This window comes from Mixophyes fleayi, chromosome 9 (genome assembly GCF_038048845.1).
Source record: "Mixophyes fleayi isolate aMixFle1 chromosome 9, aMixFle1.hap1, whole genome shotgun sequence".
Taxonomy (NCBI): domain Eukaryota; kingdom Metazoa; phylum Chordata; class Amphibia; order Anura; family Limnodynastidae; genus Mixophyes; species Mixophyes fleayi.
The window spans coordinates 95,418,019-95,439,894 of record NC_134410.1 but is presented as its reverse complement, the minus strand read 5'-3'; the positions used below and the strand labels follow the sequence as shown (position 1 = coordinate 95,439,894).

The following is a 21,876-nucleotide window of genomic DNA, read 5'->3' as shown; positions in this document are numbered from 1 at the left end:
TTATTTAATATGCCTACTTCGTTATGCCTATGGCCACCCATTTGGTGGCCCATTGTTGAACTGCACGTTAAGTGTGTAGTAGGTGATGAAAAAAACAATTGAGGCCTATTTATTAAACCATAAACCAGTGTTTCCCAAACCCAGTCCTCAGAGACCCCTAACAGTGCAGGTTTTCCAGGTCACAAGTGAAATAATTAGTACCACTTGTGGATCTTTCAAAATGTGTCAGTCAGTAATGAATACACTTGTGCTCCAGCAAAGAGATATGGAAAAGAAGTACTGTTAGGGGTCCTTGAGGACTATGTTTGGGAGACACTGCCCTAAAACATGTGGGAACTGCCTTTTTCCGTATGGCATTTTTAGTAAATTTTTGCTTTAAGAAAAGCCTAACACAGGAGATGAAGGAGATATCTCCTGCATTAGGCAAAGTACTGCATTAAACCGCAGTCCCCATTATACTCAATCTGGGCAAGTTTATTAAGCTCTGAAAAGCTTAGCTTTTTGGAGCTTGACTCCGATGACTAACGCCATCTGAACATGGTGTTAGCTGTTCAATGCTATGGGGAGAGCATCCGCAGGAGAGGGATCTCGGGCAGCGTTGCTACTTTCTCCTGCAGTCAAAGCACAGAGTCTTTCTTAGAAAACAGTCATCAGTGGGACAGCCTCCTGTCGGACACACTGTCCTTACATGACTTGCATATTAAATTGCCCCAAAAAGTCATCTGTAATCATTGCAATGACAAATGATACTTAGCGGGGCACAAATAGGATAATTATTAAATGGGCCCCTAAATGAGTTCTGCTTTTTGCACTGTGATAAACAGTTCCTATAGCAGTTTTTAGGGAAAATTGTCTTATTTTTTTCAGAAATTATTAGTTAATGGCCATAAAAATTTATAATAGAAATTCTGGAATACATTTAGATATAACTTATAATACAGGAAGGCAGGCACAATCAAGATAGTCCTAACACATAGCTCCATTTTATTAATAAATACTGGGTCATACCACAATGAATTACCTATCATATTTACCAAACATGTGTTAGGCTGTTCCCAAGCATTACCCTGTAATAATCAGGCACCTATTCTTGCCACACTTTTTCTACTGACTTTTGTCTTTGTTTATGTCTGTGTGGTAGGCTCTCACCCGCAGAACATGTATATAGCATTCTCGCTCGGATCGTCTGGGAGGGAAATCATCTGTTGTAGACAAAGCTGTTCACAGCCTCCGTTGGATCCATCTGAGCAGTCAATTCCTTTGGTGTATTCATAGCAGCCACTTCCATCCTTCATTGGCTTCAGCCCCGTAGGACACTATAGGAAAACGAGTAAAAATGTCTAAAATGAAAGTATATCCTAATCTGCAGGATCTTAGCTAAGTAGGGGATTATAACCAGAGATCTCAGAGGTCTATGCAATCTTAATGTTGAAAGGGAGTTGAATTTGCATGTAGAAAGGCAAAACATATTTGTTAAGCTTTTATTACGTATCAGTGGAGATCAAGCAATAAATATGCATGTTACAGCCAGTTTAAAAAAATAGTATAAAATATATCATAAATAAAAGAGCTTATGTAACACTTTTATTATTTATATAAATGGCAAGGGCAGGCAACGAGGAAGGGGAAGGTGCAGCATGTCTTCATCAATGAAGAGATGATAAAGAAATGAGATGAAGATATTAATAAATATTAATTATATTAAAGAGTCTAAAAAATGAAAAAAGACATTAAATGTATTATCAGCGTTTTATTTATTGAGGGATTTATGAGCACCTGGAATCTGTAATGGGTAGGGGAAGAATTCTGGTAATGGAGTGATAGTAAGTCAGTGAAAGATCTAATTAGATTTTAATTTTCAGACCAGAACTTTACAAATTTAGGCCAGTTTCACCTGCTGTGAGCAAAAGAACAGATGTGGGAACATTGTTCCCACAACCTTTAGATTGTACACTCCTTTGAGCAGGGCTCTCCTACCTCCTGTTTCCATCACTTTTAACTGCGCTCTCCAGCTACTCAGTTCACCCCCTCTCTAACCCTCTGCCCTCTGTCTCCTCTCGCTTCTCTCCGCTCCCCTCAGTGACTCTTTACCTGTCATCCGTGCCCACCCTCTTGGGCCATAGTTACCTGCCTGTACTCACTTTTCCCCTCCCTCTCTTTCTTGCTGTGACTGAGCCTCCAGAGTTATAGTGCTTACTGTTACTTGTACTGTGCTGTTTCACCTTGTACTGTGCCATTGTTTGTCCTTGTACGGCGCTACGGATACTTTGTGGCGCCCTATAAATAAAAATTAATAATAATAATAGTTGCCAACAATGATCCAAAGACAATGGTAAACACACACAAATCCTGGAAGGAACAAGATACGATCTATAATGATTTTTAGAGGAATGCTCTTTGATTTTGGTGTATCTTAAAGTTGTACGTCATTTCTTACGTATTAAAGACCAGTCTTCATAAGTAAATGTAACAATCTCGTGTTCCCATTTTGTTTTGAAGGAATGTTTTTCTGCTGAAGATGGGACAGTCATTATTTTGAATATAAATGAGTTTAGAAGTTGAATGAAACATAGGCAAAGATTCTAAATTTGAACGAAATATCTTTTGATGTTGGGGATAGATGGAATAATAAAAATGCTGTATTTATAAATATTCATAAAAATGGTTATCAGAAAGATTTAATTTAGTTTAAAAATCAGACAATTCAGGGTTTATTATCTAAGATAGATCATTGAGGAATCAAATTCCATTTTGAAACCAATTAAGAACATTGAATTGGGAACTAAAAGCCCGATGTAAAATTGGACGCATTTTGCGTACACAATCCAGACTTAAAATGCGTCCAAAAGTCCCAGCAGTTACAGGGATATGCTGAGGTGCATGTATCTTAAGATAGGTGAGACTCTGTACACTACGTAAAATATGTGTGTTTGAGGAAGATATGCTTAAAGCGTATCATGTGGTAGGTAGAGAGCAGTCTTCACCATCAACGCGATGATGATCACTGGCATATTATTGTGATTTATCTAATAATTTACATTTTTAAATAAAAGCATGCCTCCCCTTGCAAAAGTGCTGCCAGAGCATAAGCTAGGCTGGTATCTGCAATTTTGTGGGAGACCCCAAAACGCTACCAGCACTAGGTTATGAAAGACTGGGCTGGTGACTATAGTAGGGAAACACACAGTATGGGGTACCCTTGTCATTATGTCACACAGCCCTAGCCCGTTCAGCACAAACAAATGCTCCCTCCTTTCCTAGGAGAAAACATAACCGTACTGCAGCACTAGGGCTCTTCCCTGGTATGGTCGGTATGGGGTAATAAATGTGTTTAAAAAAAGCTAAAAGTATCTTTTTGCTGTTGAACTACAGGTCCCAGCAAACCTTGTTATGTCTAAACTGTTTAGTTATGCCTCAAGTGGGACTCCACACCGCGGTTTCCCTGCTATAATATCCCAGCCCAGCCTGTCAATGTTCTGATTTGCCCCAACCAGAACTGACACTATTAGCCTAGGCTATGACTGCAGGTTTCATTTTGGGGGAGGGAAAAATATTTTGTTCAATCGTTTTTTTTATTCAAGGTCCTAAATGTTCAGCTACATAACACGTAACACGAGTGTTTCACTGTCTATCTGCTCTGGTGACCATAGATTCCCACTGTCAGTAATAAGCAGCACCAATAGGTCTAACATTGGGAGACCGCACCTCATTTGACTGACAGAAACTCATTGGAGTACATGTAGTTAGGACTTGTACTCAACATTAATAGCACAGTTTTCTGTGTTTTTTTTGTTTGATGTCAATAGAAAAATAATTGTTTTTGTAACAACATATTTTGTATTTATTCTATTTTAATTTTATTATTAGTAGATATACTTTACTTCTGTATGACCATATCAATCTATTAAGTAATGTAGGGCAGGTATAACAAATTTGCCTGAGGTAGTGATAGTAATTTAATGTTTCATACTTGAATGCTGCCCCTGGAGTAATTAGTGTATCATCAACATGTCCTTCATTTGTAATTCCCTGTTGTTTAACTAAGATTCAGTCATTTGGCTTATTTTTTAATTATAGCACTGAAAACTCTCTCCTAGGAGAGCAACTTTGAAACACATCATATCAATCAGAATGAGAACTAGAGATTTTCCTTCCTCTTAACTTGTCCATGTCAGACATCTGTCCTTGAGCATAAAAAAGAAAATGTTAAAATGAAGTATCCAGTTCCAACAGATAGTAAAAGTTATTATAGATATTGAGAAAACCTTTTTCATAAGTGAGACAAAACCTAACCAATCTAACTTGGGAAGCGGAGCCCATACAATTATGTGCAAAAATGGGGAGAACCCAAACTAAATGATGAAATCCTTAAACAATAATCCCCCAAATGTACTTGCTCCAAAAATCCAATGCAATGTAAGTAATAATTTTAATAATCAACAAAATTATATAGAGACAATGCATAACATGTTAATATTGTTGATTGATCATCCTTAATCAGTAATATGTACACAAAAAGAAAGTAGGAGTGGTGATTCTATGACATGGTCATTATAGATTTATTAGAATATAAAAATATTAGCTGTAGGGAGCCCATGATCATTGAAAAACACACACAAGTATATCAGTGTGCTACTGACACTATTTTCCTGACAAAATTAATGTTGTAATAAATATCCTTGTAATTACAAATGCTAATTCAGGATGACAACACAAATTTAAATATTATAAATAGTGTTTCAGCTGAAAAACATCTGCATGCATTGTATTTAATCCTCACCACCATTTCAAAAAGGTGAACGAAAGATGAATGGAACACAAGTTTCAAGTTTTCATGAATTACAATATTTTGTGGCTAGTGAAATATTTGACGAATGTAGGGGTCAGAAAAGTTCTGTTAACAATGTTTGAAAAGAAACATGGGTTTATCACATAGACCAAGATTGCAACAACTCCTCTTTGCCCCTATAATTTAGTGTTATTTCTTTAGAAGCATTTACTATTCCTTCTACCAAAACAGTGCTGCATGCAATTGACCACTGTGTTATTAGGTAAATAAGGGTACAAGATCAATATAAAGGTGTCACTCACCGGACCGTGAGTGCCTCTTCCCGGACATTTAGGAACCGTGGCCGTCCACCATCCTGAGGGTCTGCGCATGCGCAGCCCTTTTCTATACTTCAGTGTATACCCCTTTAACTTAATTGGCAGATCAGGCAACCTCCCTATATTAAGCACCTGTGGTCACTACCACGTTGCCTGATCTTGGAGTCTCATTCCTCATGAGTCTCTGAAGGTGTTCCTGTATTACTCGTGTATTCAGCGCTGCTGATTCCTGTGGTTTCCAAACCACTTCTACTACTGTGGTTCCATACCACTTCTACCATCAACTGTATCATCATGACTGTTTGCTGATTCCTATCCGCTGCCTCCGTGCACTACAGTCTTCTATACCAAATTCATCGCTATTGTATATCTTTGGGACTGTTGCTGATTCCTATCCGCTGCCTCCGTGCACTACAGTCTTCTATACCACTTCAACGTTATTTTATATCAATGTGACTGTTTACTCATCGCTATCCGCTGCCTCCGTGCACTCCAGCTTTTACCTCACTCACCTGCTTCTCATCAAGTCTGTTTGCTGATTCCTATCCGCTGCCTCCGTGCACTACAGTCTCCTGCTTGCAACTCGCCTGTGTTCAACATCGTGACTGCCAGCTGATTACTATCCGCTGCCTCCGTGCACTATAGTCTCATCTCATCTTTGCTGTGACTTCCTCGAGACTGCCGCTTTCATTACCATCTGCTACACTTCGTGATCAACAGCTCCTGCCCTGCGCTGCACTCCTGTTTCCCATCGCTGTTGGTTCCTGTGGTTGCTACTGGTTACCTCCGTGTGCCGCTGAGTCCTGCTGCGGTGGTCAACGCTATCGTCCATCTCCTGCTGATCCACTCTCCACGCCTTCACGTGTTCCACTGGTCTCTACCCTCCTGTCAGCATTGGATTTGTATCTCATCTACTACCCTCTGCTGGATCATCTCCATTCTCCTGGGTCCCCTATGAGTCCAGTTCCACGTGTTGCTGACTCCTGTGGATTCGTGTCCCTGTTGGTCTACTCACCTGTGTGCTGCACCTGCTAGACCGCTGCTTCACCTATCCAGGGACGTCCTATCCAGTCGGCCTCCAGCCGCTCAGGTACCGCTGCAATCCCATCTGACTGCTACTGCTGAACCACGGTATGCATACTTCTCATTGACTGTGCTGTGTATTGCATATCTTGCTGGACTGTGTTTGGTTCTCTCTGGAGTCTGCTATCCGCTGAGTCTATTGCCATCATTGACTGTGTTATCATTGTGCTGGACTACTTCAAGAGACTTTCTAGATTGCAGACCTGATCAGTCATTTATATATATATATATCTATATTGTGCATATTACTGTGGATCGTGTATAAGGTGCCTGTGTATATCCTGTGTTGCAGTCTTCCCCCGTGCACCTCCTCACATATATATTCAGTGGTACAACTTGCTGATGTCAGACCACTGATCCCTGTTTCCGGTATCACCTGTTCCATTATCCTCTCACATAGCAGTGGTACAACTTGCTACCGCAGACCACTGACTACCTGGATACCTCCACTTGGATTCCATTCCTTCACTCAGACAGCGGTACAACTTGCTACCCGCAGACCGCTGACTCTCATCACCTCCTTGTTTCTGTTGGACATTCCTCCTCACTATAGCAGTGGTACAACTTGCTATCGCAGACCACTGACTACCTTCACGTGTCCTTGTCCATACAGTTCCTTGTGTATCATTACCTCATTATTACCAGTGTTGCTAGTCATAGACTTTCCTGAGCATCTCATCGGCCATCATTTCATGTTCCGTGATCACCCAGCTACCAGAGTACCCTATTACCATCTACATTGCTCTGGTAAGCCTACCATCTGGTGATCCCTGGGTAAAGACTCCTAGTGCCCGTGACAGTAAGATCAGGCCATGACAGACCCAGATGTGGAACCTACCGCCAAAGAGATGCTGCAACATCTGGTTAGCCGTGTGGAGCAACAGGATGCCCGCCAACAGCTGTTACTTCAGTGTTATCAGTCATTAACCTCCCAAGGAACATCTGGACAGACTGTGACAGCTACTACTGAAGCTCCTGTGCTTTCCTCCGTTTCCCCATTGCCATCCCAGGTGTCTATAGCTTCCACGCTTCACCTGCCTACTCCGTCAAAGTACGATGGAGACCCCAAAACTTGTAGGGGTTTCCTTAACCAATGTTCAGTCCATTTTGAGCTCCAACCTCAAAATTTTTCTACCCATCGTTCCAGAGTGGCCTATCTTATCTCTTTGTTTTCAGGACAAGCCCTGGCTTGGGCCTCCCCTCTGTGGGAGAGGAACGATCCAATATTACAAGATAGTGCCAAATTCATTTCTACATTCCGAAGTGTGTTCGATGAACCAGGTCGTGTGACCTCCGCTGCTTCCAGCATCCTCCGTCTGCGACAAGGATCTCATACTGTAGGCCAGTACGTCATTCAATTTAGGATCTTAGCCTCTGAACTTCAGTGGAACACTGAAGCCCTAGTTGCCGCCTTCTGGCAGGGGCTTTCCGATAAAATTAAAGATGCACTGACTACCCAAGAGCTTCCTTCGTCACTTGAAGATTTGATCTCTCTATGCCATCGTGTTGATATGAGATTTCGTGAAAGAGAGGCTGAGAAAACGACTTCTGCTAAAGCACCTTTTCGCTCTAACCCTCAATTTCGTCCAGTGTCACCCGCTGTGATTCCCATGGAGATTGGACGTTCCAAGTTATCTTCTGAGGAGAGGAAACGAAGAGTCAAGAATAGACTCTGTACCTATTGTGCTGATTCCACTCATGTCCTCAGCTCCTGCCCTAAGAGATCGGGAAATGCCAGGCCCTAACTAGTTCTGGAGAGGTGAAGTTAGGGTCCCTGGAGTCCTCTCCATCGTCTATGAAATCTAAAGTCTGCGCTTTTGATGTGACTATTTCCTTTGCTACCAAGACCTTTGAGTCACAGGCATTGATTGATTCCGGAGCAGCAGGAAATTTTATTTCCAAATCGTTAGTTAATCAATGGTCTCTACCAATGATTACCTTAAAAACTCCCATTACTGTGACGGCTATCGATGGATCACGTCTCATCAACGGTCTCATCACCCAGAGTACGTCTCCAGTAACCCTTCAGATTGGTGCTCTGCATCATGAAGAGATATCGTTTTTAATTCTTCCTGTTACGACAAGTCCGATTGTCCTAGGCCTTCCATGGCTTCAGTGTCACTCTCCCCAAATTGACTGGCGCACCCCTCAAGTCACGTCTTGGGGGCCTGAATGTCACCATCATTGCCTTTCCCAAGTCATTCCTCTCAAGGTACAGCAAGCTTCCATTTCAGCTATTTCACCGGGACTCCCTCCTCAATATGCTTCATTTACCGATGTTTTTGATAAAGCTCAGTCTGAACGTCTTCCTCCTCATCGTTCTTGGGATTGTCCGATTGATCTTCTTCCTGGCAAGACTCCTCCCAGAGGCCGGGTCTATCCACTCTCGTTACCTGAAACTCAAGCTACATCTGAATATATACGGGAGAACCTCCAGCGTGGGTTCATTCGACCTTCCACCTCGCCCGCTGGAGCTGGGTTCTTCTTTGTCAAAAAGAAGGATGGATCATTACGCCCTTGTATAGATTTTCGTGGACTCAATGCCATTACTATCAAGAACCGGTATCCCATTCCGTTGATCACTGAGCTATTTGACCGCATCAAGGGAGCCCGTATTTTTACTAAGTTGGATCTTCGTGGTGCTTACAATTTAATCAGAATTCGTTCCGGTGACGAATGGAAGACGGCGTTTAACACCAGAGACGGGCATTACGAATATCTGGTAATGCCTTTCGGGCTATGTAATGCCCCCGCTGTTTTTCAGGGCTTCATTAATGAGATTTTTCGGGACTTATTATATGTATGTGTCGTCGTCTACCTGGACGACATATTGATTTTTTCACAGGACCTGCCTTCTCACCACCAACATGTGGCAGAAGTCCTCTCCAGGCTACGGAAAAATTCGTTGTTCTGTAAATTAGAAAAATGTTCATTCGAATTACCCCAGATTCCATTCTTGGGGTATATTGTTTCCGGAGTTGGTCTGAAGATGGATCCTGACAAAGTAAATGCTGTACTACATTGGCCCCAGCCAACTACTCTTCGTGCCATCCAGCGTTTTTTAGGTTTTGCCAATTACTATAGACGCTTCATTCAAGATTTTTCTTCCATTGCATCTCCTATTGTGGCCCTGACTCGTAAAGGGGCTAATCCTAAGCAATGGTCTACTGAGGCTATTCAAGCCTTTCAAACATTAAAAGAGTCCTTCTCTTCGGCTCCAATCCTTCGTCAGCCTGATGTGACACTCCCTTTTTTCCTAGAAGTAGATGCCTCTAATGTGGGCTTAGGAGCTATTCTCTCCCAACGCTCGGAACAGCAAAAATTCCACCCTTGTGCCTTCTATTCTCGGGGTCTCCTACCCGCAGAGAAGAATTATACCATCGGAGACAAGGAATTACTGGCTATCAAAGCCGCATTAGAGGAATGGAGATACTTGTTGGAGGGAGCTCGCCATCCGGTGACGATCTTCACGGATCATAAGAACTTGTCATATCTCCAGTCTGCCCAATGCTTGAACCCTCGTCAAGCAAGATGGTCTCTTTTCTTTTCCCGTTTTGAATTAATAATTACCTTCAAACCAGCTGCCAAGAACAAAAAAGCTGATGCCTTATCTAGAGCCTTTGCTACGTCCTCTGATATAGAAGAGGTTTCCAACCATACCATTCTAGACCCCAAATGTATCTCACTGGCTGCTTCATCCACCAAAACGCTACCATTTGGGAAGACCCTCGTGCCTTCTACTCTAAGGAGGAAAATCCTTTCGTGGTTCCATGCCTCTCGTTTTTCTGGACACGCCGGTGAACACAAGACTTTTGAGATCCTCTCTCGAAGTTACTGGTGGCCTTCAATGAGGAGAGACGTCAAAGAGTTCATTGCTTCCTGTGAATTATGTTCGCAATTCAAATCCTCCCGCAGAACCCCAGCAGGGTTGCTGCGACCACTACCCATTCCGTCCAAACCATGGACCCATATTAGTATGGATTTCGTTACTGACTTACCACCTAGTAAGAACCATAACACTATTTGGGTGGTAGTGGACAGATTTTCGAAGATGGCTCATTTCATCCCTCTGTCTGGTTTGCCTTCCTCGTCTATCCTGGCTGAACATTTCATTAAAGAGATCTTCCGTATCCATGGATGTCCATCTGAGATTGTGTCTGATAGAGGAGTACAATTCGTGTCCAGATTCTGGCGAGCCCTTTGTAAAACCTTGGGCATACGATTAGCACTCTCATCTTCTTACCATCCACAATCCAATGGACAAACCGAACGTGTCAATCAAGATCTTGAGACTTTTATAAGGATATTTTCATCAGCCAATCAAGACAACTGGGTAGAGTTACTCCCTTGGGCTGAGTTCGCCCATAACAACATGTACCATGAGTCATCATCCAAAACTCCATTCTTTGTGGTCTACGGTCACCATCCGTCTTTTCCGGAATTTCCTGCCCTCCCGCCCACCCAAGTTCCTGCGGTGGAGACTGTTTGTCAGACCTTTAAAAATATCTGGTCTCAGGTTAGAACCTGTTTAAAGAAGACATCTGTCAAATATAAATCTTTCGCTGATAAGAAGAGGCGGGCTATTCCACCACTAAAAATTGGAGATCGTGTCTGGTTATCCACAAAAAATATTCGTTTGAAGGTTCCATCCATGAAATTCGCCCCTCGTTTTATTGGTCCATATAGGATCATTCAAGTTATCAATCCAGTATGTGTGAAACTCCTTCTTCCTAAGAGTCTTCGGATTTCTAATGCCTTCCATGTATCTTTGCTCAAACCTCTTATTATCAACCGTTTTTCAACTCCTCCCTCAGCTCCGCAGCCAGTTCAAGTCCATCAGGAGGAGGATTTTGAGATTACCGAGGTACTAGATGCAAAAATTTCGCGAGGAGTCCTCCACTTCCTCGTTCATTGGAAGGGCTTTGGTCCTGAGGAGCGCTCTTGGATCAAAGCTGAAGATCTTAATGCTCCTGCCCTTTTGAAGAAGTTTTACTCCAAAAATCCGGACAAGCCCGGTTCCAGGCGTTCTGTGCCCACCTTTAAAAGGGGGGGTACTGTCACTCACCGGACCGTGAGTGCCTCTTCCCGGACATTTAGGAACCGTGGCCGTCCACCATCCTGAGGGTCTGCGCATGCGCAGCCCTTTTCTATACTTCAGTGTATACCCCTTTAACTTAATTGGCAGATCAGGCAACCTCCCTATATTAAGCACCTGTGGTCACTACCACGTTGCCTGATCTTGGAGTCTCATTCCTCATGAGTCTCTGAAGGTGTTCCTGTATTACTCGTGTATTCAGCGCTGCTGATTCCTGTGGTTTCCAAACCACTTCTACTACTGTGGTTCCATACCACTTCTACCATCAACTGTATCATCATGACTGTTTGCTGATTCCTATCCGCTGCCTCCGTGCACTACAGTCTTCTATACCAAATTCATCGCTATTGTATATCTTTGGGACTGTTGCTGATTCCTATCCGCTGCCTCCGTGCACTACAGTCTTCTATACCACTTCAACGTTATTTTATATCAATGTGACTGTTTACTCATCGCTATCCGCTGCCTCCGTGCACTCCAGCTTTTACCTCACTCACCTGCTTCTCATCAAGTCTGTTTGCTGATTCCTATCCGCTGCCTCCGTGCACTACAGTCTCCTGCTTGCAACTCGCCTGTGTTCAACATCGTGACTGCCAGCTGATTACTATCCGCTGCCTCCGTGCACTATAGTCTCATCTCATCTTTGCTGTGACTTCCTCGAGACTGCCGCTTTCATTACCATCTGCTACACTTCGTGATCAACAGCTCCTGCCCTGCGCTGCACTCCTGTTTCCCATCGCTGTTGGTTCCTGTGGTTGCTACTGGTTACCTCCGTGTGCCGCTGAGTCCTGCTGCGGTGGTCAACGCTATCGTCCATCTCCTGCTGATCCACTCTCCACGCCTTCACGTGTTCCACTGGTCTCTACCCTCCTGTCAGCATTGGATTTGTATCTCATCTACTACCCTCTGCTGGATCATCTCCATTCTCCTGGGTCCCCTATGAGTCCAGTTCCACGTGTTGCTGACTCCTGTGGATTCGTGTCCCTGTTGGTCTACTCACCTGTGCGCTGCACCTGCTAGACCGCTGCTTCACCTATCCAGGGACGTCCTATCCAGTCGGCCTCCAGCCGCTCAGGTACCGCTGCAATCCCATCTGACTGCTACTGCTGAACCACGGTATGCATACTTCTCATTGACTGTGCTGTGTATTGCATATCTTGCTGGACTGTGTTTGGTTCTCTCTGGAGTCTGCTATCCGCTGAGTCTATTGCCATCATTGACTGTGTTATCATTGTGCTGGACTACTTCAAGAGACTTTCTAGATTGCAGACCTGATCAGTCATTTATATATATATATATCTATATTGTGCATATTACTGTGGATCGTGTATAAGGTGCCTGTGTATATCCTGTGTTGCAGTCTTCCCCCGTGCACCTCCTCACATATATATTCAGTGGTACAACTTGCTGATGTCAGACCACTGATCCCTGTTTTCGGTATCACCTGTTCCATTATCCTCTCACATAGCAGTGGTACAACTTGCTACCGCAGACCACTGACTACCTGGATACCTCCACTTGGATTCCATTCCTTCACTCAGACAGCGGTACAACTTGCTACCCGCAGACCGCTGACTCTCATCACCTCCTTGTTTCTGTTGGACATTCCTCCTCACTATAGCAGTGGTACAACTTGCTATCGCAGACCACTGACTACCTTCACGTGTCCTTGTCCATACAGTTCCTTGTGTATCATTACCTCATTATTACCAGTGTTGCTAGTCATAGACTTTCCTGAGCATCTCATCGGCCATCATTTCATGTTCCGTGATCACCCAGCTACCAGAGTACCCTATTACCATCTACATTGCTCTGGTAAGCCTACCATCTGGTGATCCCTGGGTAAAGACTCCTAGTGCCCGTGACAAAAGGCTAATGAAACAACAAACAGAAACATAGGTGTCGTGAACATAGAGAACTTATAGTTATTTATAAAGGTTAACCCATCACATAATTGTGGGGAATAAGGCCTAAATCATAACTGCAGTGTAAATATGGTATATCAATTGAATCCATTGATAAGTTGAGCTCCTAAAGTGTAAAATGTGAAGTCAGAAAGTCTTTTGTGTGTGTATTCAGTGACTCTGCACATCCCCATGTTAGCAGATAGCAGTGTCACTTGTAGCAGCTTCAAAGAGCCCCTGCTGTGAGCTATATCATGACACAAATTAGTTTGGACACCTGAATAGACTTTGTGGGGCTGGTCACAACATCATTGCAGCCAAAGACAGCATTTGAAGGCCTATACAGTTGTATAGAAATATGAGCTTCAAAGGAAAATGTCATCATAGTTCAAATTTTGGGAAATCTGGGTGCCACTTCATACTGAGGAGCAGAAATCACACCAGGGTTGTGAATGACAGGTGCTGGCGGTATCCGGGAACAGCTATAATCACATGTCTGTAGGAAAGGTATGTCACATTATCATAATTTCCTCATGTTTGGTATTTAAATGTGCAGGAGATTATGACTGGTTTATTGAAAGGGGGTTATGTCTCTGGGATATATCTGTGAAGAATTACCAAAGGTCAAACTTTCAAAATATATGTGAGCAAACTATAGTGACATCCCTGCCCCCCCATTAGCATTTACCACTGCCCCTGTGAAGACCGTCCCATTTCATTTTGCTTAAAAAACCTGTGTTGGGAAGGAGCAACTTGTCAGTCTTTTGGGAAAATAAATCCAAATTGATAAGCTGTCCATCTTTCTAGCCAATTTCCCATGCCACAGATTATACAACTCATGTAAGTGATATTCTGAATGTAACCCCTTTTATTTTAAACTGCTTTGCTTGTGTATGTTATGTCAATTGTATATTCATTGTTTTTTTTTATATCTGAATGCCCTGCACCTTTGTATATTAAATCTATAAATTTGTTAAGTTGCGTCCTTGGTACTCTAACAAATCCATTAGCCTGTTAAGAAGAATATAGCTCGACCAAGTTAACCCTTTGAATGCCAGTGTCTGATTTGTTAATACATTTGATTAACCAGCTTAGTGTGTGCTTGCATGTACATTTGTGTAACAGTCTGGAGGTGTGAAGAGTTAACCCTTTGTGTGCTGGTGTGGGCCTTGCTAGTCTGTAGGTAGCCAGAAGCCTTGTGTGCCAGTGCGGGACAGTATATTGGGGTCCTATTGCCTGCATTCAATAGGTGGTGGCAAAATCTGAAGTGTGTGGGAGTGTGAGAATGCTGTTGTGGGGTGAATCAGCAGGTCTATAACCTGTTTGATAGTGTCACCTGTCCTCACTCAAGTGTTGTCTTGCAGCGCCGCTGCCCAGCACTTCCGGGTGATGGCTCATGTGATGACAGTCTGGGGTGGGTTTTTCAACCAGCCCTCATTCCAGCGACGTCTCGTCGTGCTGCTGCTCGGCTCTTCTGGGTCGCGGTGTTATGACTGCCTAGGTTTTTTATCCTGATGCCTAATTAGAACTGCACCTGTCGCACTGCTTCAAATACCTGCCTGAAGCTGTGCTCTACTCAGTTCATCCGTTTGTTCCTGGCTGCTGCTCTTGTGTTTGCTCCATTGCTTGATCTTCTGTTGTGACCCTCGGCTTGATTCCTGGACCTTGCTCATTTGCCTGTTGCTCTGATCTTTGGCTCGACTTCTGGACATCGCTCATTCACTTGTGACTTTGATCTCTGCCTGGCTATTTGGATTTTGTTTGTCTGATCTCTGCTAGATCCCTGGACTCTGTCTGCTTCCCTGGACAGCCTTGTGCCTTCTGGACTGGGTAAACTTATAATACCTGTTCCTGCCATTTTACTATACAGTTTCTTCTGGAACCTGTTCTTATCTGTGGATTTGAGTTATCTTTGTTTATGTATTTACCTGACTAAAGACACTTTGCTTTTAATAGTTCAGTTTTTCTTCATGAATGCACTAGGAATCATAACAGGCGGCTCACGTGACTGCGGCTGGGGTGGGAGTTTCGAATCTACTTTTGGTATTTAACTGCACTCTGACACTCACTCAGTGTCAGAGGAACGTTGTTGCCAGCTCCTGACTGCTGGGTTGTACCTAGTTCCTTGATCCTGATTTCTTCCTGTGTACCAGACCTCTGCTTTGCCTGAACACGATCCTGTAAGCCTCCTGTGTACCAGACCTCTGTCTGTTAGATCTCGTTCCTAATTACCTCATGCATTTCTTGCTACCAGTTCTCTACGCAGTTCTACTCCCTGGGGCACCTTAGATGACCGCGACCTGTGGGTTCCTGGTGGAAAAGTCCATCCTGCCTTGCAGTGGTTCTTGGTGAATTCGGGGGAATCCATTAGACTCTACACCTCTTGGTCTGCCTGCGCCAATCAGGGATATTACCTAGGTCCTCTGCTTCAGATCCATAACAGATAGGTAGATAGAAACTTGAGTGCTGGAATCGTGTGTAACCTCATGCAGCGAACACCCAAAGTCATCGCAGCTGGGAAGCGTGTTCGTGCCAATGGATAGTTTATGCAGCAAAGATGTAACAAGTAAACAAATCCCCCATTTGTCTCAGATTGGCTAAATAGCAAGTGAAACCACTATTTAACATCATAATAAATCCTCCCCTGCAGTGGTTTGCTATGTAAGAAGGTAGGTACTTCTCCAATAGTGCAGACACAGTGACAGACAGGTTTGCAACCTGGCTCTGCAGGAATAAGCTGTGTGGATTGGTTGAGTCATTCACACAGGGGCATAGTCAATTATAACACAATAACTCAGAGCTGTAAGGATAGCGTATAGGATGGAGCTACTAAATGGTATTGGCGCAATTGAACAAGGAGATGCGTGACTCCTGCAAGGAGGTTTGGGCTTGGCTGCAAGAGATGCGCAGGTCACAGTTCTACAAGACATTTACCAGTGTATCAGAGGTGAGAATAGTCAAAACAATCTGGGTCAAGCCAATCAGGAAACGCGTACAAGTACAAAGGGAGATCCAGAGAGGGTGGTCAAAATAGTCAAGGACAAACCAAGAGAGCAGAAGCATCAACTCACAATCCAGAGGAAGGGTCAAAAACAAGCCAGGTAAATAACTAAGAGCCACAACAAGATGCAGGATACACAAGGAACACTGGAGGCAGGTAAGACCTGATACTCTGCCACTAATGGTGACAGAGTCAGGTATAAATTCATGCAGCTGAACGCTGATAGGAGGGATGTGTGGAGGTGGTCACTGACTGTCGACAAGTGCCGAGGAAAGCATCCCATTACCTGGCTTGGATCTAATTTTATTCAGGAATTGAACTAGAAGATGAGTATGAAGATCATCTTTGTGCACTCTGGATCTCTCCTCAGGGCTGTAGTCTTTCCAATGAATAAGGAACTAGGTCTTGCCCAGAAGAAGACTTGAATCCAGAATAAGTTCTACTTCATATTCACCGTCTAATGAAATCTTGATAGGGGAGGAGCCAAAGATTCCTTAAAAAGATAATTGAGGAGTAGAGGCTTAAGCAAGGAAATGTGGTTAAAATTAAGTTGAATAGTGAGAAAAATAAAGACCAATGGGCCTAGCAAAGATTTAGGCGTTGAGCCTCTCATAATTATGTTTGATTTTTGTGATCTATCATAACAGTAACTGGGTGTTAAACCCCTTCCAAAAGGTAGCACCACTGTTCTAGGGCGGTCCAGGAGTTCTTTGTCACCAATGCCAAAATTCTTTTCACAGGAAGAGAATTTCTTGGAAAGGATTCCACAAGGTACGAGACATTTGAGAGATGATCTCTGTGAAAGGACTGCACCTATACCAACCTCCAAAAAAATGGTTTACTTTGATCAGGTTGTTTAAGAACTGGGGCAGACATGAAGGCTTTTTTTTAAGGATTTGAAGGCAGAGATTGCTTCCTGAGGCCAGACTTTAGACAGACCTCCTTTCCTGGTTAGGGAGGTGTTAAGAGCGATAAGTGCAGAGAATCCTTTGGTGAACTGGCGATAGTAATTCACAAAACCAATGAAACATTGGATGATTTTGAGACCACTAAGTTGAGGCCAGTTAAGAACAGAATCCACCTTCTTAGGGTCCATGTGAAGCCAGGTCCCGAAGACCAGGTAACCAAGAAAGCGAACTTGGAGTTGTTCAAAAAGGCACGTTTTCAAGTTTACAGTAGAGACAATTGATTTGTAGTCGAGACAGTACCTCCTTAAATTGCTTATGATGAGTGGAAAGATAAACTACCACGGACTGTTAAAGAAGTTCTTGGAATAACTTGTTCATAAATTCTTGAAACACTGCGGGGGCATTGCAGAGCCTGAAGGGTGTTACAAGATATTCAAAATGTTACATGTAACATGTTAAATACGTGTGCATTTTTTTTATTCATCAAGGAGTATTTTTGTGTGTTGTGTTTTCGTTTATATTTGTTTTTTCAGATGGATACTGAATATGGGACCATTTACCCTTAAGTCAGTATACTTGCACCCTATTCCTCAATGGCAATAAAGAAAGGTCTGTACTCTTTCGGTGACATGCCTTTCCATCTTTTGGGATAGTTTTAGAATATACCAAGTCCCAGAATCAGGGGGAATTGGTTAGCAAGCAATAGCAACGGCTCCCATTTATACCAGAAAGAACCTTTGATGTAGTAGATATATTTAACATCACCACAACTCCTTTGGCTTTAAAAAAGTGTGTAAATCATTCCAGTAGTAATTTCTTGTAGTAATTTATGTACATATAATCACATATTCATTTGTTTTCATTTATTGTGAAATAGTTGTTGAGGAAGAAAAAAGACGTTCACTGTTTCATCATAAAAATCCCTAGTTAATCCAGAGGAAGGCAAAATAAAGCATAATTCAATTTGACTTAAGGAGAAGAAATTCCTTTCTGATCCAGTATTGGCCTAGGACAATTTCCAGTATCAACATATTGAGTTGTATTATTAATTGCATTGATTATGATGGATAGCTGAAATTATAATAATAAATAGTGATTTTTTTTTCTGTGGTCATTTCATATCACAAAGGTAAAAAATGTATCCATCTCTACATCCACTCACCACACATCCTGTGGAGTCCACCCTGCGTTCTGAGACACACTTGAAATTGCGTGAACAGCCACCATTACTGAATGAACAGTCCCGGACTGGACCAAAGGATGAGAGGAGGTCATCAACAGTTTCAAAATGGGTTGCCAAAAGGGCTTCCTCTCTGTAGAAGAGATATATACATAACTTTGTTTATTAAAGGAAATATAGTCGAAAAAGGGGTAACTTTTATACAAAATAATATTTACAATATTTAAAAACATGTATGTTTAACATTTTAAATATTGCTACACATTTTGAACACTTTTATGGAGAAGCTACTTACATATTTTACTTTGCTGGAGATAGTGGACAAGGTCTGCAGTGTTCTATGCAGAATTTTCGATAAGATAATAACAATGCTATCCATGTAATTATGGTCTAAACACTCATATTACTTGCAATGTATATTTCTCCCAAACATGTGGCACTTTATACTCCATTATTTCCTCTCAATTTAATATTAAACATTCCAAACAGGGCCTTGTTTTGTTTTGGCCCCTGATCCTTCTCATCGCTGGCACACGTTATTCTGGCACACCCTGTCTGTTTCAAATAAATAATTGTAAATAAGGTACAAACTTCACATGAAATTATAACTGTACTGGAAAATCAATCATAAGGACAGTATTAAGAGGGGCACAGTGCATAGCTGGCACTTATAGCAATATTTGGGTAAGGGTCTGGTGATGCTGTTCTCTCCTCCATTGCTTCATCTCTGCTTGCAATACAGCAGAACGGGGGGCTTTCCTGAGCACGCACAGTCCAGCCCATGTTCCAGACTTCTGCATGATCAAAAGAGGCCTCTGCTCTTTTGAAAGCAGATCAACGACATCAGCAGAGGTGTCGAAGTGGAGTGGGGGCCTCGAGACAGGGGCAACTCAGCATTGCAGGCCCTCCCACTCATCTCCGGACACTATAGCTGGTGCAGTCTCAAGCAGACATAGATACTTTGGCCAAAGTAATGTACATTCGTGTTTTTTTTTAAATTAGTTATTGCTGGTGTTGTCCAATCTTGCTATTTAGGCAGACAATGTTACATTTTGGTGAAATACTCTTCCAGGGCCAAGCCCAGCCACCCGACTCCCATGTGGGTACAGAACAAGTTGGGACCATATTTTTTTTTTTAGATCAAATGTTAAAATAGTATTCAAAATAGGAAGGGGGTACACAAGTTGTTCTTCTACCTTAGGCCCAGACTTATGTGACCTGCCAACAAATCTAGGCCTGTATGTAAAACAATGTAATATTAGAGATGAGCATCTAGGATTCAAAGAAATTGAGTGACCTGAATTTTGGGGTACCGAGTCTAGCAGAGTCATTACTCAACTTCTTGCACCGAATTCGGTTCTGAAAACTAGGCAAAATGTAATTTCCAATACAATGTCAGGTTTTGGATCGATATTGTTCATATATATATATATATATATAGTTCTCCCACCTGTTCTCTGCTACCATTTTAGAAATGATAGCTTGTGGGTAGGATGTTTGCCGAAATTGTGTGCCCTTAAAGTTGGTTGTAGAGGGTTGGAAAGGGTGAAAGAGGCAATCTATCTTGAAATACTTGTGATTTTACTGCACAAGTATTTCAAGATACATTTACTTACTTTCCGCTTCCTCGGATCTGAATCGAGGCAAAACATCATTGTTGCATCGTCTGATCTTTTGGCTTTTGGATTCCATAAGTACCTCCCTTCCCAGCAGATCCAGCATTACAGTTACAGTTAGCAGTGTTCTCGGCACTCTTCATTCTCCAGTGACATTGTTCAGAGCCATTGCTCATACAGAAACAGAAGGGGTAGCAGTGTTCTTGTCACTTACAAAAATTAATTGGAAATGACTGAAAATTAATGTTATTGAGGTTAATAATAATGCAGGAACAAAAAAAAAAGTGCCAAATGTTGTGATTTTAGCATTGTTTAGCATTTAAAAAAAAAATACAGATCCAAAACAAAACCAAAGCCAAAAAACATGAGGACGGTTTTGCCAAAATCAAAACACGAAGTTAATAGAATATCCAAAACCAAAACACGGGGGTCAGTGAACATTCCTATTATCTACCTCTCAGCATTTTGAATTCTGAAAGTGAGACAAAATAAGCCCATCCCCCAAACTGCCCAAGCTCTGCTACAAATGGACATATTTTGGAAAAACCCCAGTTCCTTTTAAGCACAACCCCTTTTGGGGCCTGTGAATCTGATGTCCCAGCAAATTGGGAATTGGTTGCCTCACATAATGACCTGTATTCCTCACACCATTCTCTACAAAGTGAAGTTTTGTTCCTGAAGGAAAACGTTGCAGACTTAGAGGACCGCTCCCGTAGGAATTACATCAAGATCAGATGCATCCCGGAATCTGTATCAAATTCAGATATACAAGACTATGCTGTTTCAATATTCAGAAAGTTGTTACCATCCGTGGATGTCAAAGGCTTTCTCATTGACCATATACACTGTCTTCCATGCCCGCATTCTGCACCAGGGAATGTCCAAAGAGATACTCTGCTTAGGGTTCACTTCTTCCATGTTAAGGAGGCTATCCGCAGAGCGGCACGGGAACCGAGCAATGTAGCAGTGCTTATTGTTCTGCAGCTCTTCCAAAATGTCTCACTTGCTACTATCAACCAAAGACGAATTCCCCAGCCAATCACGTCAGCCCTATGAGAAAACGATATCTCTTATAGATGGGGCTTTCCGGTCAATCTGCTGGTTTGCTATGAGGACTCTACCTATGTCATTTCTTCCATTGAGCCTGGCACCAAGCTTCTGGAGGAATGGTGCATATTTCTACCTCCTAGACCTACTGCAAGCAAGTCACTGCCCCAACCAGAATGGTCCCACATTACTAAAGACTGAGGTTTACTGTTATTGCTCCTGATGAAGCCTTAAAAGCTCCAACTGCATTTTGATAATATAAGTATAACCACTGTTAGTATCACTGTTTGATATGTTATGTTTCAAGTTTGTTATATAAGCTATGAGGCGTTGCAATAGACATATTTATATAAGATGAACTGTCGTTTAATGCCCAGTGTCAGACGTGCTAGAGCATGCCCCATCGGTCCTCGGGGGGCTGGTCCCTTCCACGGGTGGATGGGCCATGGATATGATGTCTCTATAGATGTTTTTAAATCTGTTATCTGCTATTTGCAACGTGTTTGTTAGGAACTATCAAGCCAGTACAATGAAACTCGGGGTCTGCCCTGAAGGCCCGGTGTTCGCTGGAGCCCCTAGTGGTGGGGACAGACTTGGCCGCGGGACGACAGGGGGTCGGGTAACATATACTGACTTAAGGAGAACCCAGTAGTGGAGTGATTGGCAGACAGTAGCGGCCAGGAAAACCAAGGTCAGAGGTCACAAGCACAGGTTCGAAATCCAGGGACAAGCGAAAGGTCAGGTGCACTAGCGGAGGAGCAAAAGGTAATAATAAAGCAGAGTGAGAACAAGCAGGCAGCAGAACTGAGGACAGGACGCTATAACCGGCAGTGAGGCTGCAGACCTCACTGCCTTAAATACCAGTATCAGCCAATCAGAGCTTAGCTCTGATGTCACATGAGCAGGCTCTGATACCCACAACATAAATCAGCCCAC

At 42.8% G+C, this 21,876-nt stretch overlaps 1 protein-coding gene across 3 annotated transcripts in view; it reads right to left on the bottom strand.

Moving 5' to 3' along the window:
• The window catches only part of ASTN2 (astrotactin 2), a 570,610-nt gene that overhangs the window by 223,684 nt on the left and 325,050 nt on the right, over positions 1-21,876 (bottom strand). For all 3 annotated transcript variants that reach the window (XM_075184700.1, XM_075184701.1, XM_075184702.1), the window contains 2 exons: positions 18,260-18,410; positions 1,150-1,316 (listed from right to left, as the gene is read on the bottom strand). In XM_075184700.1, coding sequence (XP_075040801.1) covers positions 1,150-1,316; positions 18,260-18,410 — 318 coding nt within the window. The remainder of the gene's footprint in view (positions 1-1,149; positions 1,317-18,259; positions 18,411-21,876) is intronic.